We start from the raw sequence: 16,272 nt of genomic DNA on the forward strand, positions 1-16,272 counted from the left end.
GGGTGTCAGTAACAAAATATTTAGGATCAACTGTTCCAGATGAAAGGAAACCAGCTGGCAAGTTTAAGCTCCACAAGCGTCTCCTTGATGGCTGAGATTTAAATCCAGAAAATCATGTAGCGAGAGGCTGGCAGTGTTGCCGTATCTCACAACCACTCACCTAATGACGTGTTTTTGAAATGCGATGCCAGGAAACTGACCTTTCCTGTGATGAGCTCATAGCTAATTTCTTTCAAAAACTCACTCGTGGTGAGCATGCTCTCTGCCAGCGCTCTTGACTGATGCTGACCTGGAGACAGCGGGGATAAGAGATGACGCCGCAACAGAAGGGAAAAGTTAATCCACCAAGGTTCACGAGAATACTATTCATATTTGCAAAAACTGGTAACAACCAAAGAACTTAATTACAGGGACTCGGGAAAGAATATTTTGGTGTGCCAAAAGATAGCAAATGACTATTTGAGATGACAGTTTTTAGCGTCTATTCAGAAACAGAGAAAAGGTGTAATTCAGGTGGACAAGGGAAAAATGATAAACTGTACGTTTGTCACTGTGAACATATATGCAAGCATATGGGTAACACCATAGGGAGGCCCAGGAAAATTCCAAGGTAATATGATTATTTGTCTTAAAAATATGAACCCATGTCATTAAGTATTTTTCACAAGCTACAATGAAAGGCAAAGTGATGTGCTCCTCTTTCTGCTGACCCTTTCTGGAAGGCTTATGCAGCAGAGACAGATGGCAGGCAGGTTCCCCCAACTGAGGGGGCTCAGTCACGGTGGGAGGAACAGGCGAGAGGAATTCACTACAGACAGGAAAGAAGCACAACTTAATCTGTAGGGCTCCCCAGAAAGGTGCCTGTACCTTCTTGGTAGAACACCAGTAAACGAAAAACAACAGCAAACACATTCTGTAATGTATCAAGTGGGGGAGTTTTTTTAGAGCCAGTGTTCTACCATTAACTACCCTCATCAGTGAGGAGGTGAGAAAACATGAGCTAAGTTTTTGGCAAACTTGATGAACTGGGCTTAGGCCACCTGTAGCACTGGTTTATCACATGCTGGAGTGGTAACATTTCCAAAACCTTGTAAGGACAGAAGTTACATGAGACAAGAATATCTGTTACCAGGGTGAGCTTTGAAATAATGCTCCCCTAACCAGCTGACTGGGACAGAAGCCAAACTAAGGGCCGACAAACACCAGATCCGAGGTGGAAAGGAAAAGTTAAAATTAGAAGGAAGAATCCAAATTGAAGCAGTTAACCAGAGATTACATGGTGTCTGAGACACTCAGGTAATCCAATGAATATGCTTCAAACGGACAGATGATGGAAGGAATGAATTACCGTAAAATGACTCACCTAATACTACCACACAAAATTCATTTCCTCTGATTTTTGATGCACAAATCGCCACAACATAATCTGGCAGCCTTTGATAGTGTCTCATTTCACTGAGCGTCCTCAGCGTCTCTGAAATGCCCTCTGCCAGAGAGTTCTGGGTCACAATCACATGGACCATGTCTTGGGACACACTGGCAATCAATCGGGCAAGCCAGGGGAGTTGTCCTGGAGACACAGGAATACACTGGGCACCCATCTGCAGGGCTCTCTCTCTCAGAGTAAATTCCTGCATAGCTTTCAGCATAATCTGCTCAAATTCTTCCCGGAGAGGTATCTGATCAGGACCTAAATTGAAGAGAACCACAGCTTGCGTTAAAAACAAAAACGAAATCACAGCTAGACCTGCGCACGCACGCGCACACGCTTGTCTAAGCCATTTTCCCACCTACTACATGAGCTCTAGTGTTCTGTACTGCTTCCAAGTTTTGAGCCTAACTAATTTCACTGTTTCAATGACAAGTTAAAAAAAGTGTCTGTTCTTGGTACCTTTAAGGGACATGAATTCCCAGTCAACACATGTGTCAGCTATCCAAATGGTTAGAGGCTTCAGTCCACCCAGGGGCCCCTGGGAAGAGCGACCACACAGCATTTGAAATGGCAATTCATCACCTGGTGATTATTTCCCGAAACTCGGCCCCTGAAAATTCCTCGGGTACCAGTTCACAGCTGACTCACGTGGTACTGCCTTGTGTCAGAATAGACTCAAAGACCATTAAAAACACAAACAACTCTACAGAGGACCACTATGAAGGCCTACTGTGGGAGCGGGCCTATGCAGGTGGTATGCTTCCAGGCCTGCTAGACGTGGCCTTGTGGAGATGCTCATGACTGATAAAACGGATTCGCTTTATTGTCAGTCACCTCTCATTTCATTCATAGGTACTGTGAAGAAACATTTTCATGTATTGCCTTTATATATTTTTGAGAATTCGCCCAAAGAAACATTAAGTTTAATTACTTTTTACTCCCAGTTTATTTTCTAGGCAGCCTCATACTTTGCCCGAAAGGAGAATGTTCTTATTATCTGGCTAGTCCCCAGCATCCTGGGCTGTTAATGGCATTTGGCCCTCTTCCACAATCATGATCATAACTAAGCTTATAGGGGTGACCTGTGGCCCCTGGAATTAAGGGAACTTTGCTTTTCTTCCTCTCTTTAGGACCTCAACCTGTCTTAGATTAAAACACGTCAGTCAATACTTGGAATGCAAGTGACACAAAGAAATGAAGATTCCTGATTTCAGCTGAAATTGACAGCAGTGAGACTGTCCACTCCCTCTATTCAGAGTGACTTCTTTCTCTTCAGTATCTGGGATCTGAGCTCAAGCAATGGCTCATAGCGCAGGACTAAATGCTCCTTATGACAATGGTCGGGGATAAGGGACTGGGCTTCTGTAGGGAAAGGAACACCTTGAGTACCTCCTCTGACAGGGACCCAAGTGGCCTCCCTAGATCACAGCCCTGGGAAAGAATGAAAACCAGGGACTTCATAACATTCTGTGTAAGTTGGGTTGGGGTAAAGGGGTTGGGCAAGAAAAATCAAATAAAATATCCTAACTTTAAAAACAAACCATTTGAATTAGAGAAAATATTTTTTTCAGGATTGGTTGGGGGATAGGTGGAGGTAGGTAGAATTCTTTTTTTAAAAAATAAAGTTTTATTGGGACATAATCCAAATTAACATACAATTCAATAGTTCAATCATATGAGACTGGAATTCTTATTGGAAACTTTTTTTCCCTCTTGCACTCATGGAAATGGCAAGAACACTGTCTGTTTATGTTTTGTCTATGTTTCCAACGTCCTCCCCAGCCATTTGCTAGGGCAAGATGGATGCCCTCTCATCACCTTGAACCACCAGGAATTCTGATTTCATTTAGTTTCATCAAATTAGCATCATGGTTACTGGTTACATATGTCTCAGTAGTGCATTCAAAGGGGATTGGTCTGCACCTTCTATACCAGGTGAGGGAAAAATGGTAGTCCCAGGGCATGACAGCTCTAAAGCATGTGACCCTGTCTCTAATGCCTTCTTATAAACTCAAAACTTACTGTCATCCAATCAATTCGACTCAACTCCAGAGGACAGTGTAAAACTGCCTCTTTGGGTTTCTGAAGCTGTAAGTCTTTATAGGGTTAGAAAGACTCACTTTCTCCAGTGGAGCACTAGTAAGTTCAAACTGCTAACCTTGTGGTTAACAGCCCAACATGTAACCCACTATGCTATCAGGTTCCTCCAATTCCTTACCACTCAAAAAACAACCTGAAGGCTTACAGGGCTGCTTACGAGGTGTGTCCCAAAGACCTACCCAAACCACTACTGATGAACATGTTCTACTAAGCAGGATAATTAACTCCAATATAAAGGCATTCCAGGAAAGTAAAATTATAAATATGTCCCTAACACTGTCATCTTGAAACTCATTTTTGTATAGTTCAACTGATTTAATTCCAAATCAACAGCGCCTCCCACACCGTGCACGCCCCCCCCAAAAAAAGCCAGATCTACTGTTATCAAGTTAATTCGAACTCATAGGGAAGAATAAAGAAAAAGAGAAAAAGGAATCAAAGTTTAAATAGAGTATGAGACTTAAGAATAAAATGTCCTGCTTCCAATCACCTCCTATCATTTAGTCATCTCAGCTTTTACAGCTAAATTGCAGGAGCTTTTGCTCCACTTTTTAGAATCTTGATAATAGCAATTTCCTCCTCCCCCAAATCCTAATCTCCGGTAATTCAGCTAAGGCCAGGCCTCAGCTTCGATGGCTTTTCCGATAAAGCTATGTTACTCAGAGAAGGCGAGGTTGCAACAGACTCAGGAACCTCCAAGAATTCCTAGATTTGCTGATTTCATCATCTGCTTCAAAATATTTTCCGATTGTGAACTGAGGGTTTTTTTTAAGTGACTATGCTGGAAAAGCCAGTTCTTCTTTGAGAATCTTGATCTTCTCCAGGTCACTGAATCACCAAAGTGTTAAACTGGTTGTGTGCACGCACGCACGCATGCACACAGGTGGGTTCCCACTCATGGGGGCCCCATGTGTGTCAAAGCAAAGCTGAGCTCCATAGGGGGTTCCTTTACCTTTATGGTGAAGTGGGTGAAGGCCGACCAAGCAAATCAGTATGGCTTTCAACACTTGAGAATCTTCTGCCTCAAGCCATTGATTACAATCCCTCCCACTTCCTATGTTCCCCTTTCAGTCTTCTTCCTTTCCTAAACCTTCTGAACTTTGTCCTTGGGCGGGCGCTGTCCTTTTGATCTCAAATGGTTGACTATTCTAAGGAGTGCTCGCTTCCCTAGTGTTATTATTAATTGTACAGAGAGGTCTATTGTTTGGTTGCAGCCCTGTGGCACAGTGGACAGTGGTTCGAGCCCACGAGCTCCTCAGAGGGAGAAAGAAGAGGCAGTCAGCTTCCATAAAGATTTATAGCCTCAGAAATTCTACCCTGCCCTTTAGGGTTGCTATTATCAGAACAGACTCAATTGTAAAGGGTTCATTGTTTTGACTGAAAATTGAGCCATGGGATTGAGTTGAGTTCCAAGTCTGGAGGGTGACTAAAGTCCATAGCCTGAAGGTTTTCTACTAGTCTCTAACCAACCAGTAAGCCTGGCCTTTTTTGTGATTCCGAGTTGTATTCCACATTTTTCTCACTCTATTCAGGCCCATCTAATGGGAACCCTTCAGAATAGTCAACAGTGGTAGGGTAGTCAGGTATCATCTAGTTCTGGTTCAGGGACAGGGGTTCAAACGGTTCACTGGACTCGCTGTTTCCAGGCATCTGTACTTTTCTCCACTCTTCCTTGTTAGGCACCAGAGGAAAGACCAATAGCTGCACCTCAGATGGTCACTTACAAATTTCTAAGACCCCTGTCAGTCACCATGTACCAGAGAGAGAGAGAGAGAGAGAGAGAGAGAGAGAGAGAGAGAGAGAGAGAGAGAGAGAGAGAGAGAGAGAGAGCATTGTTTTTTGTGGACTATGTTATACCTATTGACCTTGTGACCCCTTACCCTCTGGTCTTGAGCCCCCAGGTCCCGTGACTCATCCTTCAAAGTGTTTGCTTATGACTAGGAGGTTTTCATAACTCTGTTCCCTGTATGTTTTACTCTACTTATGGATATATTTGCAGCATAGATAAATATAGAGGGGTTTTTAAAAGTTCATGAAAATATCTTTTCATTCCATCTTTGCACAAACTTAACCCCCCCCCCCCGATCTTTTTAATTGTGGAGGGGGTGAAGGTTTACAGAGTAGATGATCAGTGTTCCACTCAACAATTCATACACATTTTGTTTCAGTTCATCCATCTCAATCCCTTTGATGTCTTTATCACACTTCCTCGGTGCTTCTATTCCTTCATCCCTCTGAACTTCGTCCTGGAGTAAATGCTCGATTATTCCGATACTCCACAAACTTCACATTCGTGTACTCTCAGATTGGTCCTTTGCCTCCGTCACTTTTGGTTAACTGCTCCCCCTCACAATTGCCTCCCCTTCACCTAAGTTAATATGTATCTACCCTCTAGTTCAGGGGTCCTCAAACTTTTTAAATAGGGGGAAGTTCACTGTCCCTCAGACCCACTGGAGGGCCAGACTATAGTTTAAAAAAAAACTATGAACAAATTCCTATGCACACTGCACATATCTTATTTTGAAGTGAAAAACAAAATGGGGCAAAAACACTCGAGGGCCTGGATAAATATGCTGGGCGGGCTGCATGTGGCCGCGGGGCCGCAGTGTGAGCACCCCTGCATCGTTAGTGATTTACGCACCCTCCCCACCAACTCTTGGTCAGATAGCAGAATATTTCTTTTTCTCTGTGAAAACGTTTTATTGACTTGTTTTCATAGTGGTCTCATACAATATTTGCCCTTTTGTGATTGATTTCACTCAATATAATGTCCTCTAGGTTGATTCGTATTATGAGGCATATTGCAGATCTGTTGTTACTTGTTAAAGTTGTGTAGTATTCCAGTGTGGGTACTTACTAAAGTTTTTCTAGTTTTGGTAAACATCCATTTTTCCATAGATGGACACTGAAGTTATCTTTTTTGCTATTGTGAATAGTGTTGCAGTGAATATGGGTGTGCATTCCAAAGGGTTTTCAATGACTGATTAAAAAATGCAGGCAGTCTTGAGCTACAAATGTCCAACTCCTGGACAGTTCCTACTTGCCTTTAACATTATGTAAATTTGCCCTGATTTTGAAACAAATGAACCAACCCCTACTCACAACAAATTCTTCATCACAATCACTTTCACTTGTTGCAAACGCAGTTTTTAAACAACTGAAAAGGATTCTAACTTTTTCTTACACCAAGGCTAAATAAGAACACACATATCTACAGATTTGACTTAAAGATAACCCAGGGCAGACCATTAGGCCTTTCTTCCAAAGGGCCTCTGGGTGGCATAGAACTGTCAGTTAGCAGCCAAGTGTGTGCACTGTTTATACCACAGAGACCCACTCCACTCAAGCACTAGATCTGTCCTCTCAGAAATCTGGAGTTATTTTTTAAATGTCCCTAATCTGTAATGTATGTGAAAATATGTCCTTTGTCTTCTTCAAAATCTCTGCAATTAAAATACAATTTTTAAAAAGGACTGTTATTTTTATTGTTTTAAAAAAGGTAACAGAAGAGTTGGGATGTGCAGAAGTCCCGATATCAGAAGTCCAGATTGAAAACTAGCTATTGTAATTGCACATGACACTTATTGCTTGATTGGGACCAAAACTCAGAGGTTTTGTCCTGAGGACCTTGAAGAACTAGCTAGGGATTTTTGTGTAAAGATGAACGCGTCTAATAATTTAAGGGAAAGTGTTTTGTTTTGACCACTTGGTTCATTTCATTAACTTAGACTTTGACTTTTTTTTTTAGACTTTGACTTTTAAAGGTGAAGATTGAGAAAAAAAATTTTTTGTTCTATGCTGAGTGTGTTGGCCTGCTTAGAAAAATGCCAATTCTGAACACATCTAGCAGTGGATTTTCATCTGAGAACACAGTCCACAGTCTAATTTCATTACATAGCAATTAAAATCATATGTGGCAGCCTATGAGATGTAGACTCTGGTTATTTTTATTATTTCATTACCTACGACTAAGGATGGTAAGTCAGTACATCCTAGATGTTTCATACAAGTGGCTCATGGGAAATCTGAAGCCTTTAAAGTTTCAAAGGCCCATCAGAGCAGGCCTTCAGGTTCTCATGGCACTAAACAAGATGCCTGAGGTTGTTCACAGATACTCCAAAGACAGGACCTGGCCTGGTGAACTTGGCTAGGACTGTTTTTCTTTCCTTTTTTAATGGTTTAATATGAAAGTATTTTACATCAAACAAATTCCTGAGAGTGCCTATAAAGTTTTGATATGTGTTCTTATATCTTGAACATTGTTCTAAGTAAACTAAGGACCTGAATTCCTGCAGGGAGTTGGTAATTGGGCTGCAAATCCTACTGCAGTTAGCAAAATAAAAGACATTGCCATGTAAATGCTGCCACACCATTCAGAGTGCTCTCAGGGCACCTGCATCCACCCACTGTGGGGCTCAGGCTGAGATCTCAAACGGAGGAAGTGCAAGGTTCATGACCTAGATACCCCCTTACCCTGTAGCTCAGAGAACTTTCCAGGGAGGAAAACATGCTGAGATTACAACAGAAAAGGGGAATTAGAAAAGCCAAATGAAAAAAAATTGGATGTAGGGACAGCAGATAAGTCAAATCAAAAGACCAAGAGGAAAACTGGGAGTTCACTGCCTAAGGAAACCTTCTGTTTGCATTCCAGATGTAGCTGTGTTTTCAGAAGTGACTGGGCCAGCCCCTCCCCCAGAGAAGGTGCTCAGGACTCACAGGGCCTTTCAAGGTTCTGCCTGAATTGATTGCTTTAGGGAGCTTAGGAACATTTCAAGACTGGACACTAGGTGGAGCAATTAATCTCTAGTAGGATTGGAAAAACCAACCACAGCAGTAAGGAAGACCGAGTTTGAGAGAAATAAGAAAAAGGGAAGATAGGCAGGTGATTGAAATGAAGAAGTGTAAGAAAGGAAAAAGAGAAGTCAGAGAGATATGGAGCTGAAGAAAATGAACGGTGGAAGATAAAGAAGATAGAGACAGTGGGCAGGCAGATGAATGTGAGAAAACGGGGAAGTGGGAAAAAGAAACATGTGATCAGAAAGACTGGCAATAATCACAGTCAGATGTTCGTCAAGCCCAGCTTACCCAGGCGCACAAGATACTGGATAGTCAGGAGGATCATGTTTTCCACGGTCAGGAGTTGGCTGCCAGTCAATCCTAATTGTTCCAAATCTTTATTTTCCACCTGTGGAATCTTGTAGCAGTTCACCAGCAGAGGACTCACAACAATGTCACCGACATTTCCATAGAAATAGGGTAAAGTGCCATAGCCTGCCCAACAGAAGAAGAGGTGGATAAGGGCCTTGGAAGAGCTCCAACAGTTTCATCCCAACCACGCACGATTACTCAACCAGTACACAGAGGCTTACAAAATGTGAAAATTAAAATAAGTTATAAATTATGAAGGGTACACGAGGGTGAGAGGGGAAAAAAAGAGGAGCTGATACCAAAGGCTCAAGTAGAAAAAAAATGTTTTGGAAATGATGACGGCAACATATGTACATATGTGCTTGATACAATTCATGTATAGATTGTTATAAGAGCTGTAAGAGCCCCAATAAAATGATTTATTAATAAAATTGGGGGGGGCTTACAAAGCTCCCTTGTCCTCTCATATGGCTATCAAGGAAATCACTAACATCTATCAAGCCAGGGGGCATTCACTTAGCTTCTCCAAATTCTTTTTTTGGTGTGTGTGTGGGGGGGCAGGGGCAGTTTCCAGAAAAAAAAACAACAACCAGAAAACCTGCTAGACAAATTCTAAAAGAGCTGTACTAAACTAGACAAACAGGAAGCAAAAGACTCAAATTACATTCTCTGTTTCTCTCAGAAGGCCATGCTGTATATTATAATAGATATTATATCTCTGCCTTGGGGAACTGATGAGAGTTTACAAAGCAACTCTGTATCTTTTATAAAACTGTAATTATAAAATATAGCCCCCCCTAATTTCCAGATTCGGATTTTCTTCAGCTAAGATATTTCTCTGTAGACCAAGTCTCTGTCTTCCTGATGTTTTCTTAAAAGGAAAATGTAAACTAAATTCACTGATAACTAACAATACCACTTCAAGGTGCTAGATAGTTCCTACTACTCCTGCGTATTTTAGATATTTCTGTATGTTCCCCCTATAAGTGAATAAACAGCCCCAAATGATCTTGGGGCAGATAAAGGATGAAAATATGGTAAACATACATCTCAATCACACTGCCAGCTTTTTGTGAGGACCCTTAAGAAGCAGAAGCCATGGGATCCCCTTGTTCTACATTTCTCTCCCAGGCTTAGTTACAGTGTGTGAACGCTTTATAAGAACTCCCTAAACCATATAGGATTTAAACAAATAGGATTCTTTAAGAGGGACAGATGCAGGATTAGTAGATAGGGCAGCCAGATAAAGGACAGGGCTTGGAGCAGAACTAGTCTTATCATTAGGCCAACTACAAGAAGCAGATAACATCTCACTTCAGACACACCCTGAGACCTGCTGGTGTTCAAACACCCTATCTGTTTTGCCCTGTGGGTAAAGCAGGCAGTCTCCTGGTTCAGGTTAATCCCAAGGCTGAGGGCACTCTTAAAATGGGTACGCAAGGTGGTAACTTAGTATTTGAATCTTGGTACCACTACATTTCCACACGTTCGTGGAAAACACAGCTGAAGGACTCCTTAAAGACACAGATTCACAGATGCTCTGCTTGGCTCAGATTTGCAACTCTGGGGTCTTCAGGTTTGCCTGTGTGCTGCTAACAGGTGGCTTAGCTTGCTTCTTTACTCTGGTTTGGCCCCTCTGATGGGCAGAGGCAAGCCCTCTCTCCTCTGTGTGCTTACAGTTCTTGGGTACAAACCTCTAATACCTCACCTATGTGTGACAATTGATATTTACTTGTCAGACTTCCCTGCTGAACGTAGCACTCCTTGAGGACAAATGGATTTTGCTTTGTGCCCAACTTCTGGTCACATGTTTAACACAAAATTAAATTGATGCCCAATAAAAGTCACAGGCATCAAAAAAGAAGGATAAACAAATACAGTCATGAATACATACATGACACAAACAATGAAATGCAGATACACGCCAAGATTCAAACTGACACAGGCAAGTTGGAATTTCTTTGCCTTACCTATCAGAATAACTGGTCTAACTCCTGAGTTACTCAGCAGATTTTCAGGAACGATTACAGTTTCCCCTGCAGGAATGGGGCGAGGCTGTAAAATTCCAGTTAATGGGGTCTGTGGACCTGGGGCAGATAAAAGGGGCTCTGGAAAAAAAAGTAGTTTGACAAGAAGGCCCATAAGAAAAAGCTAAATGAAGCCCAATGGAACACAACACAGTTTTAATTGCTTTTTACTATATATTAGATTCAGAAGTTTTGTGGGGTACAGTTTACATTTCCCCCCACTAAAGGAATTTATCTTTATTATACAACAACCCACTAAAGGAATTTATGTTTATTATACAACACGAGAAGTAAGAAAACTAAGAGGAAGACAAAAACGAAACAAAGAAAAATCATAACCATGATCTCACCATCTGGAGATAACTGTGATTTTATATTTTAAGTAATTCTCTGGATCTTTCCAGTTATTTTTTCCACATATAATCTTTGGAGTTTAAAAAAATTTTATCCTTTCCTCCTAGATTATCAAAGGTATATGTGTTCACTGTAGAAAATTTGAGAGGTACAAAACGGTGGTGAAGGATAAACTCATCACCCTCGTCAGTACTACCTATAGCAGGCGTCCTCAAACTATGGCCCGTGGGCCACATGCGGCCCACCGAGGACATTTATCCGGCCCGCCGGGTGTTTTTGTCTCTTTTGTTTTTTACTTCAAAATAAGTCATGTGCAGTGTGCATAGGAACTTGTTCATAGTTTTTTTTTTTAAACTATAGTCCAGCCCTCCAACAGGTCTGAGGGACAGTGAACTGGCCCCCCTGTTTAAAATTTTGAGGACACCTGACCGAAAGCAACCAATGTAACATACTGCCACCATTCTTTATGTACCTAAGATCTGTGGGTAGTCTTTTAGAACTTAGTTTTTTGAAGAACCCAATTTATGTTTTAAAATGGGCATATTTACAATTTCTTACAAGGTTGACAAGGATTTTACCCTTTCACCATAGGTGCCCTATGTTGATAGTTTGGAAATTATCAAGGAGAACCTTGTTTTTTTTCAGGTGTCTAGTCACAATCACCCTGGCCAGAAACAATATGTCTCAGTCACATAGGAACCAGATCAGAAGGGAAAATCTAACAGCGCTGCCAGCAAACAAGTCTCTGAGTGTTCTATGATAGTGGGCTGGTAGCATCATGTACGCAAAGAAGGACTTATTCATATCATAGGAGAAAACTAGGCTAAGTTAATTAAGATCACATGTGGTTTTAGAGAAGGAAGGTGTGAGGGGAACAACATATTACCTACTACTAATATTTTCACATAAGATTAGACATAATGTTTAAGTTAAGAAAATTTTGTCTTCAAGGGTCCAGGGAAGCAACAAGCGTAGAAATTATCTCTACTAATTAAGAAAAAAAATATCCAACCAGTTATTTGCTAAAATCCTACCTGTTCTTGCAAGAGGTCGAACTGCAGGAACAGGTACAACGAACCCAGGCTGGGGGACAGGTGACCCAGGATACCATCCCCGGTGTCGTTTCTTTGGTGGCCCAGAAATGAACGTAGGAGCTGAAGACACAAAGAATGATGCTCTCAGCATTGTGAAAGAGTAACATAAACTTCACATGTTGTTGTTGGCAGGTGCCACCGAGTCGGCTCCAAACCAAGGCGACCCTCTGCACCGCAGAATGGACGCTGCACCGTCCTGGCCATCCTCACCGTGGTTCTCATGCCTGGGCTCACGGATGCAGCCGCTGTGTACAACCTTCCATTTCAGTACACAGGCAGTCCCTGAGTTGTGAACAAGATCTGTTCTCAGGTGCATCTTTAAGCTGAATTTTCAGGAAAGTTGGAACAGGTGCATAAGGTTCTTATTTAGTCTTACTTTGGAGCAAAATGAAGTCCTGGTTACATATTGGGCTGCTGCAAGTTCAACAGTTCAAATGCACTAGCCACTCCCAAAGAGACAGATGACGCTGTTTGCTCCCATGAAGATTTATAGACCTGGAAATCTTACTCTGCTTTATAGGGTGGCTGTGAGTTGGAATCCACTAGATGGCAGTGGGTTTGGTTTAGTGCCCCCCCCCCAAAAAAGCTCCAAGCCGTCAATGATTTAAGAGCTGCAGGTGCAGCAAGTGAAGGTGAGCGTGATAAAGAATTTTTAAATTCAGTTTCTTAGCAAAAGCGTATTTAAATAGCATTGAAGGGCAAATGAGCATTGCCCAACATTGTAACCTGGGGGCTTACTATATTCAGAAAGTCTAAGTCATTCTTCTAGAGGTAAAACAAAGTTAAAAAAGGTCACACTAAAGGGATGGAGTGGGAGGAGAGGATATCCTGGCCCACCAAGCCCCAAGGATGATGTTCCTGCTCGGAGCAGATAACGCATGGGGAGGACCATAGGGCTGGCACCATCATGGGGCATGGTGTCCCTCACTGAACCATGGCACTGCGGGGGACAGTACTGGAGACTCAGTGCGGGAACAGTGCACAGGCTGGCCCCATCACGCTGGGGCGAGGCACTAAGGGCATGCAGCAGAGCAGCAGGGGGAGTAGAGTGATGAACTCCCCAGGGAATACCAAACATAGATTTTGGAGACAGAGTGGGCACCCCATCAGATTCAACTGGAAAACCCTCATAAGGCCAACAAACAGACATTGAACTATTTATAGGCTTTTTCAGTGGCTTTCTTTTTTGTTGTTTTTTGCTGTTGTTGGTTTGGACTTCCTTTGTTGTTTTATTTGGCTTTGCCTGTTTTTTGCACTTATTAATGTATCTGCATGTTTATCTAGGTAAGATAAGCAGGATAAATAATTCGGAGATGAAAAGAATGGGAGCAGTGTGTCCTGGGGGATGAGGGAGAAAGGGAGGTGGGGGGAGGGAGATCAACCCAAGGACAGGGGAACAACAAGTGAATTAAAATCAATGGAGAGAAGGGTGAAGGATGCCTAGTGGGGCTTAATCAAGGGCAATGTAGCAGCAAGGAATTACTAAACCAGAATGAAGGCTGAACATGATGGTGGGACAAGAGGGAAGTAAAAAGGAAATAGAGGAAAGAAGCAGGAGGCAAGGGACATTTATAGAGGCCTAAACACAGGCATGTACATATGTAAATATATACATAATGAGAGGGGAATAGAACTATGTACTCATACCTATATGTTAAGAATTAAGATAGCAGATGGATAATGGGTCTCAACTCAAGTACTCCCTTAACACAAAAACACCTTGTTCTAACAATCCAGCATTCTGTGATGCTCATCTCCCCAACACACGAAGACAAAATGGGTGCATGGGCAAGAGTGGTGAAGAAAGCTGATGGTGCCCGGTTATCAAAAGATATAGGTCTGGGGTCTTAAAGGCTTTAAGATAAACAAATGGCCAGCTAGCTAAGAAGCAACAAAGTCCACATGGAAGAAGCACACCAGCCTGTGTGATCATGAGGTGTCAATGGGATCAGGTATCAGGCATCTAAGACCCAGAATAAAACCAAACCCACGGTGAATGGGGAGCATGGGGGGATGGAGTAGAGACCCAGTGGCCTTCTGTAGACAATTGGATATCTCTCACCTAGAGGTCGCAGGAAGAGATGAGCCAGTCAGGGTGAAATATAGCACCAATGAAACACACAACTTTTCTCTAGTTCTATGGTGCTTCCTTCACCACACTATCGTGACTTCAATTCTACCTTACAAATTGGATTAGACCAGAACATGCACACTGCTACAAATAAGAGCCCACAACACAGGGAAGCCAGGATAGACAAACCCCTCAGGGTCAACGAGAAGAGTAGAGCTCCCAGGAGGATTAGGGGAAGGTGCGGGGAGAAAGGAGGAACTGATCACAAGGATCAAACAATAATCCCCATCCCAGGGGGATGAATAATGGAAAAGTTGGTGAGGGGCGACAGAGGATGATGTGAGATATGGAAAAAATAATACATAACTTATTAAAGGTTTGTGAGGGAGGGTGGGGGAAGATAAGGGGAAAAACGGGGTGCTGATATCAGGGGCTCAAGTGGGAAGACAATGCTTTGAAAATGATGATGGCGGCATATGTGCAAATGTGCTGGACACATTGGAGGAATGTATAGATTGTTATAAGAGATATAAGAGGCCCCAATAAAAGTATTTGAAAAAGTCACGCTAGTAATAGTACCTAATAAATCTTTTACAACTTACGATTTTACCCAGATTGTTTCATTTTGATTCTGTTAACAATCCTGTGAGGTTATAATACAACTATGATTGTTATACTCATGTTGTACATGGAGAAAGGAAGCCCAGATTTGCCGGAAGTCGCACAACAGAGCAGAATGTTGAACCCTGTACTTTTAAGTCAGCAAATTCCATGGGTTTTCAAGACTATGTTTATTTATCTCAACAATATTTTCCAGGTAGGTTCATCTATGAAGAATCACTGAGAGGTTTAATCATTACTGTTCAAACCATTGTTTTATTGTAATCATAAATTTCAAAACACTGTTAAACAAGCAGAGAAAAAAGCAGTGGACATTTGCTATCCGATAATCATTGTTCCCAAACCTGTAAGATTTCTACCATAATAAAGTGCATTACTTTAAGATTCTAAGATGAGTTTTTTTTTCTTTACCTGGGTCTCCTGAAACATAGCCTGGTCTTGGTGACAAAGAGTAAGTCACTGGACGGGCTGGGGTGGAGCTGGATGCACTGCTCTTCCCTGCATGACTACTGTTTCCATTAGCAGCATCTGTGGTACACAAGCAGAGAAGCCATTCAGAGGGGCTGGTTAGGACACTATTCTGTGATGCTGTTACCACACGATGAACTCAGGACTCAAAAAGCATCATTGACAGGACTCGGGCAATTGGACAAAAGCATATACAATCATTAAAGTCATATCTTCAGTGAGAATTAAATGCCACCTAGAAGTAATTCTCTAAGACCTCAAAACATCTTTTAGAATTAAAATGTCATTTTTAGTGACGTATTTAAAAATTGAGGGTGAAAGGAAAGGAAAACATTTCTTCTTCTTCTTCAAAATTGTATCATGGAAATTTTCAAATGCACAGAAGTAGAGGGCACCCATCACCCACCTTCAACATCTGTAAACACATAGCCTACTTATTTCATTTACACCGCTATTTTCCCTCCTCCCATACATATATTCTCTGGATAATTCTGAAGCCCATCCGTTTGCCCTATTGCATCCATATATATGTCAGTATGTATTTCTGAAAGGAAAGGAGTATTTGAAAAACCTTAACTGTATAATTAATGTGCTTGAAATTAACAATAAGGACTTAATATCACCTATCTCCCTCAGTACTCAAATTTCCTCTAATTATCTCAGAAATAACTTTTTCCAGTTGGCTTGTTCAAATCCATACTCAAAAAAGACAAACACATAGAATTTAGTTGAGATGTCTTGCCAAACCTCTCTTAAGACAGAGGGTTTCTCCTTTCCTTTTTGCTTTCTTGATTTGTTGAAGATTAGGCAAATTTTCCCATTTTCTGTATTTTTCTTATAGGATTCCTATGGTGTCACTTAATAATCCTTTGTCCCCTATATTTCCTATAAACTGGTAGTTAGGAATAGAAGTGAGCAGATTCAGATTCAATCTTTTTAGGGGGAGGGTGAGAATAG

The 16,272-nt window shown here is 41.8% G+C and overlaps 1 protein-coding gene and 1 pseudogene across 3 annotated transcripts in view; both read right to left on the minus strand.

The window, feature by feature from the left end:
- The window catches only part of GREB1L (GREB1 like retinoic acid receptor coactivator), a 132,130-nt gene that overhangs the window by 56,024 nt on the left and 59,834 nt on the right, over nt 1–16,272 (minus strand). For 2 of the 3 annotated variants that reach the window (XM_075532694.1, XM_075532693.1), the window contains 6 exons: nt 15,259–15,375; nt 12,096–12,215; nt 10,651–10,788; nt 8,618–8,803; nt 1,364–1,690; nt 161–289 (listed from right to left, as the gene is read on the minus strand). In XM_075532694.1, the coding sequence (XP_075388809.1) occupies nt 161–289; nt 1,364–1,690; nt 8,618–8,803; nt 10,651–10,788; nt 12,096–12,215; nt 15,259–15,375 (1,017 nt within the window). The remainder of the gene's footprint in view (nt 1–160; nt 290–1,363; nt 1,691–8,617; nt 8,804–10,650; nt 10,789–12,095; nt 12,216–15,258; nt 15,376–16,272) is intronic. The other variant, XM_075532695.1, reaches the window with a different exon arrangement.
- On the minus strand, nt 9,240–9,309 carry LOC142428369 (U7 small nuclear RNA; annotated as a pseudogene).

Source organism: Tenrec ecaudatus, chromosome 15 (assembly GCF_050624435.1).
Source record: "Tenrec ecaudatus isolate mTenEca1 chromosome 15, mTenEca1.hap1, whole genome shotgun sequence".
Classification (NCBI taxonomy): domain Eukaryota; kingdom Metazoa; phylum Chordata; class Mammalia; order Afrosoricida; family Tenrecidae; genus Tenrec; species Tenrec ecaudatus.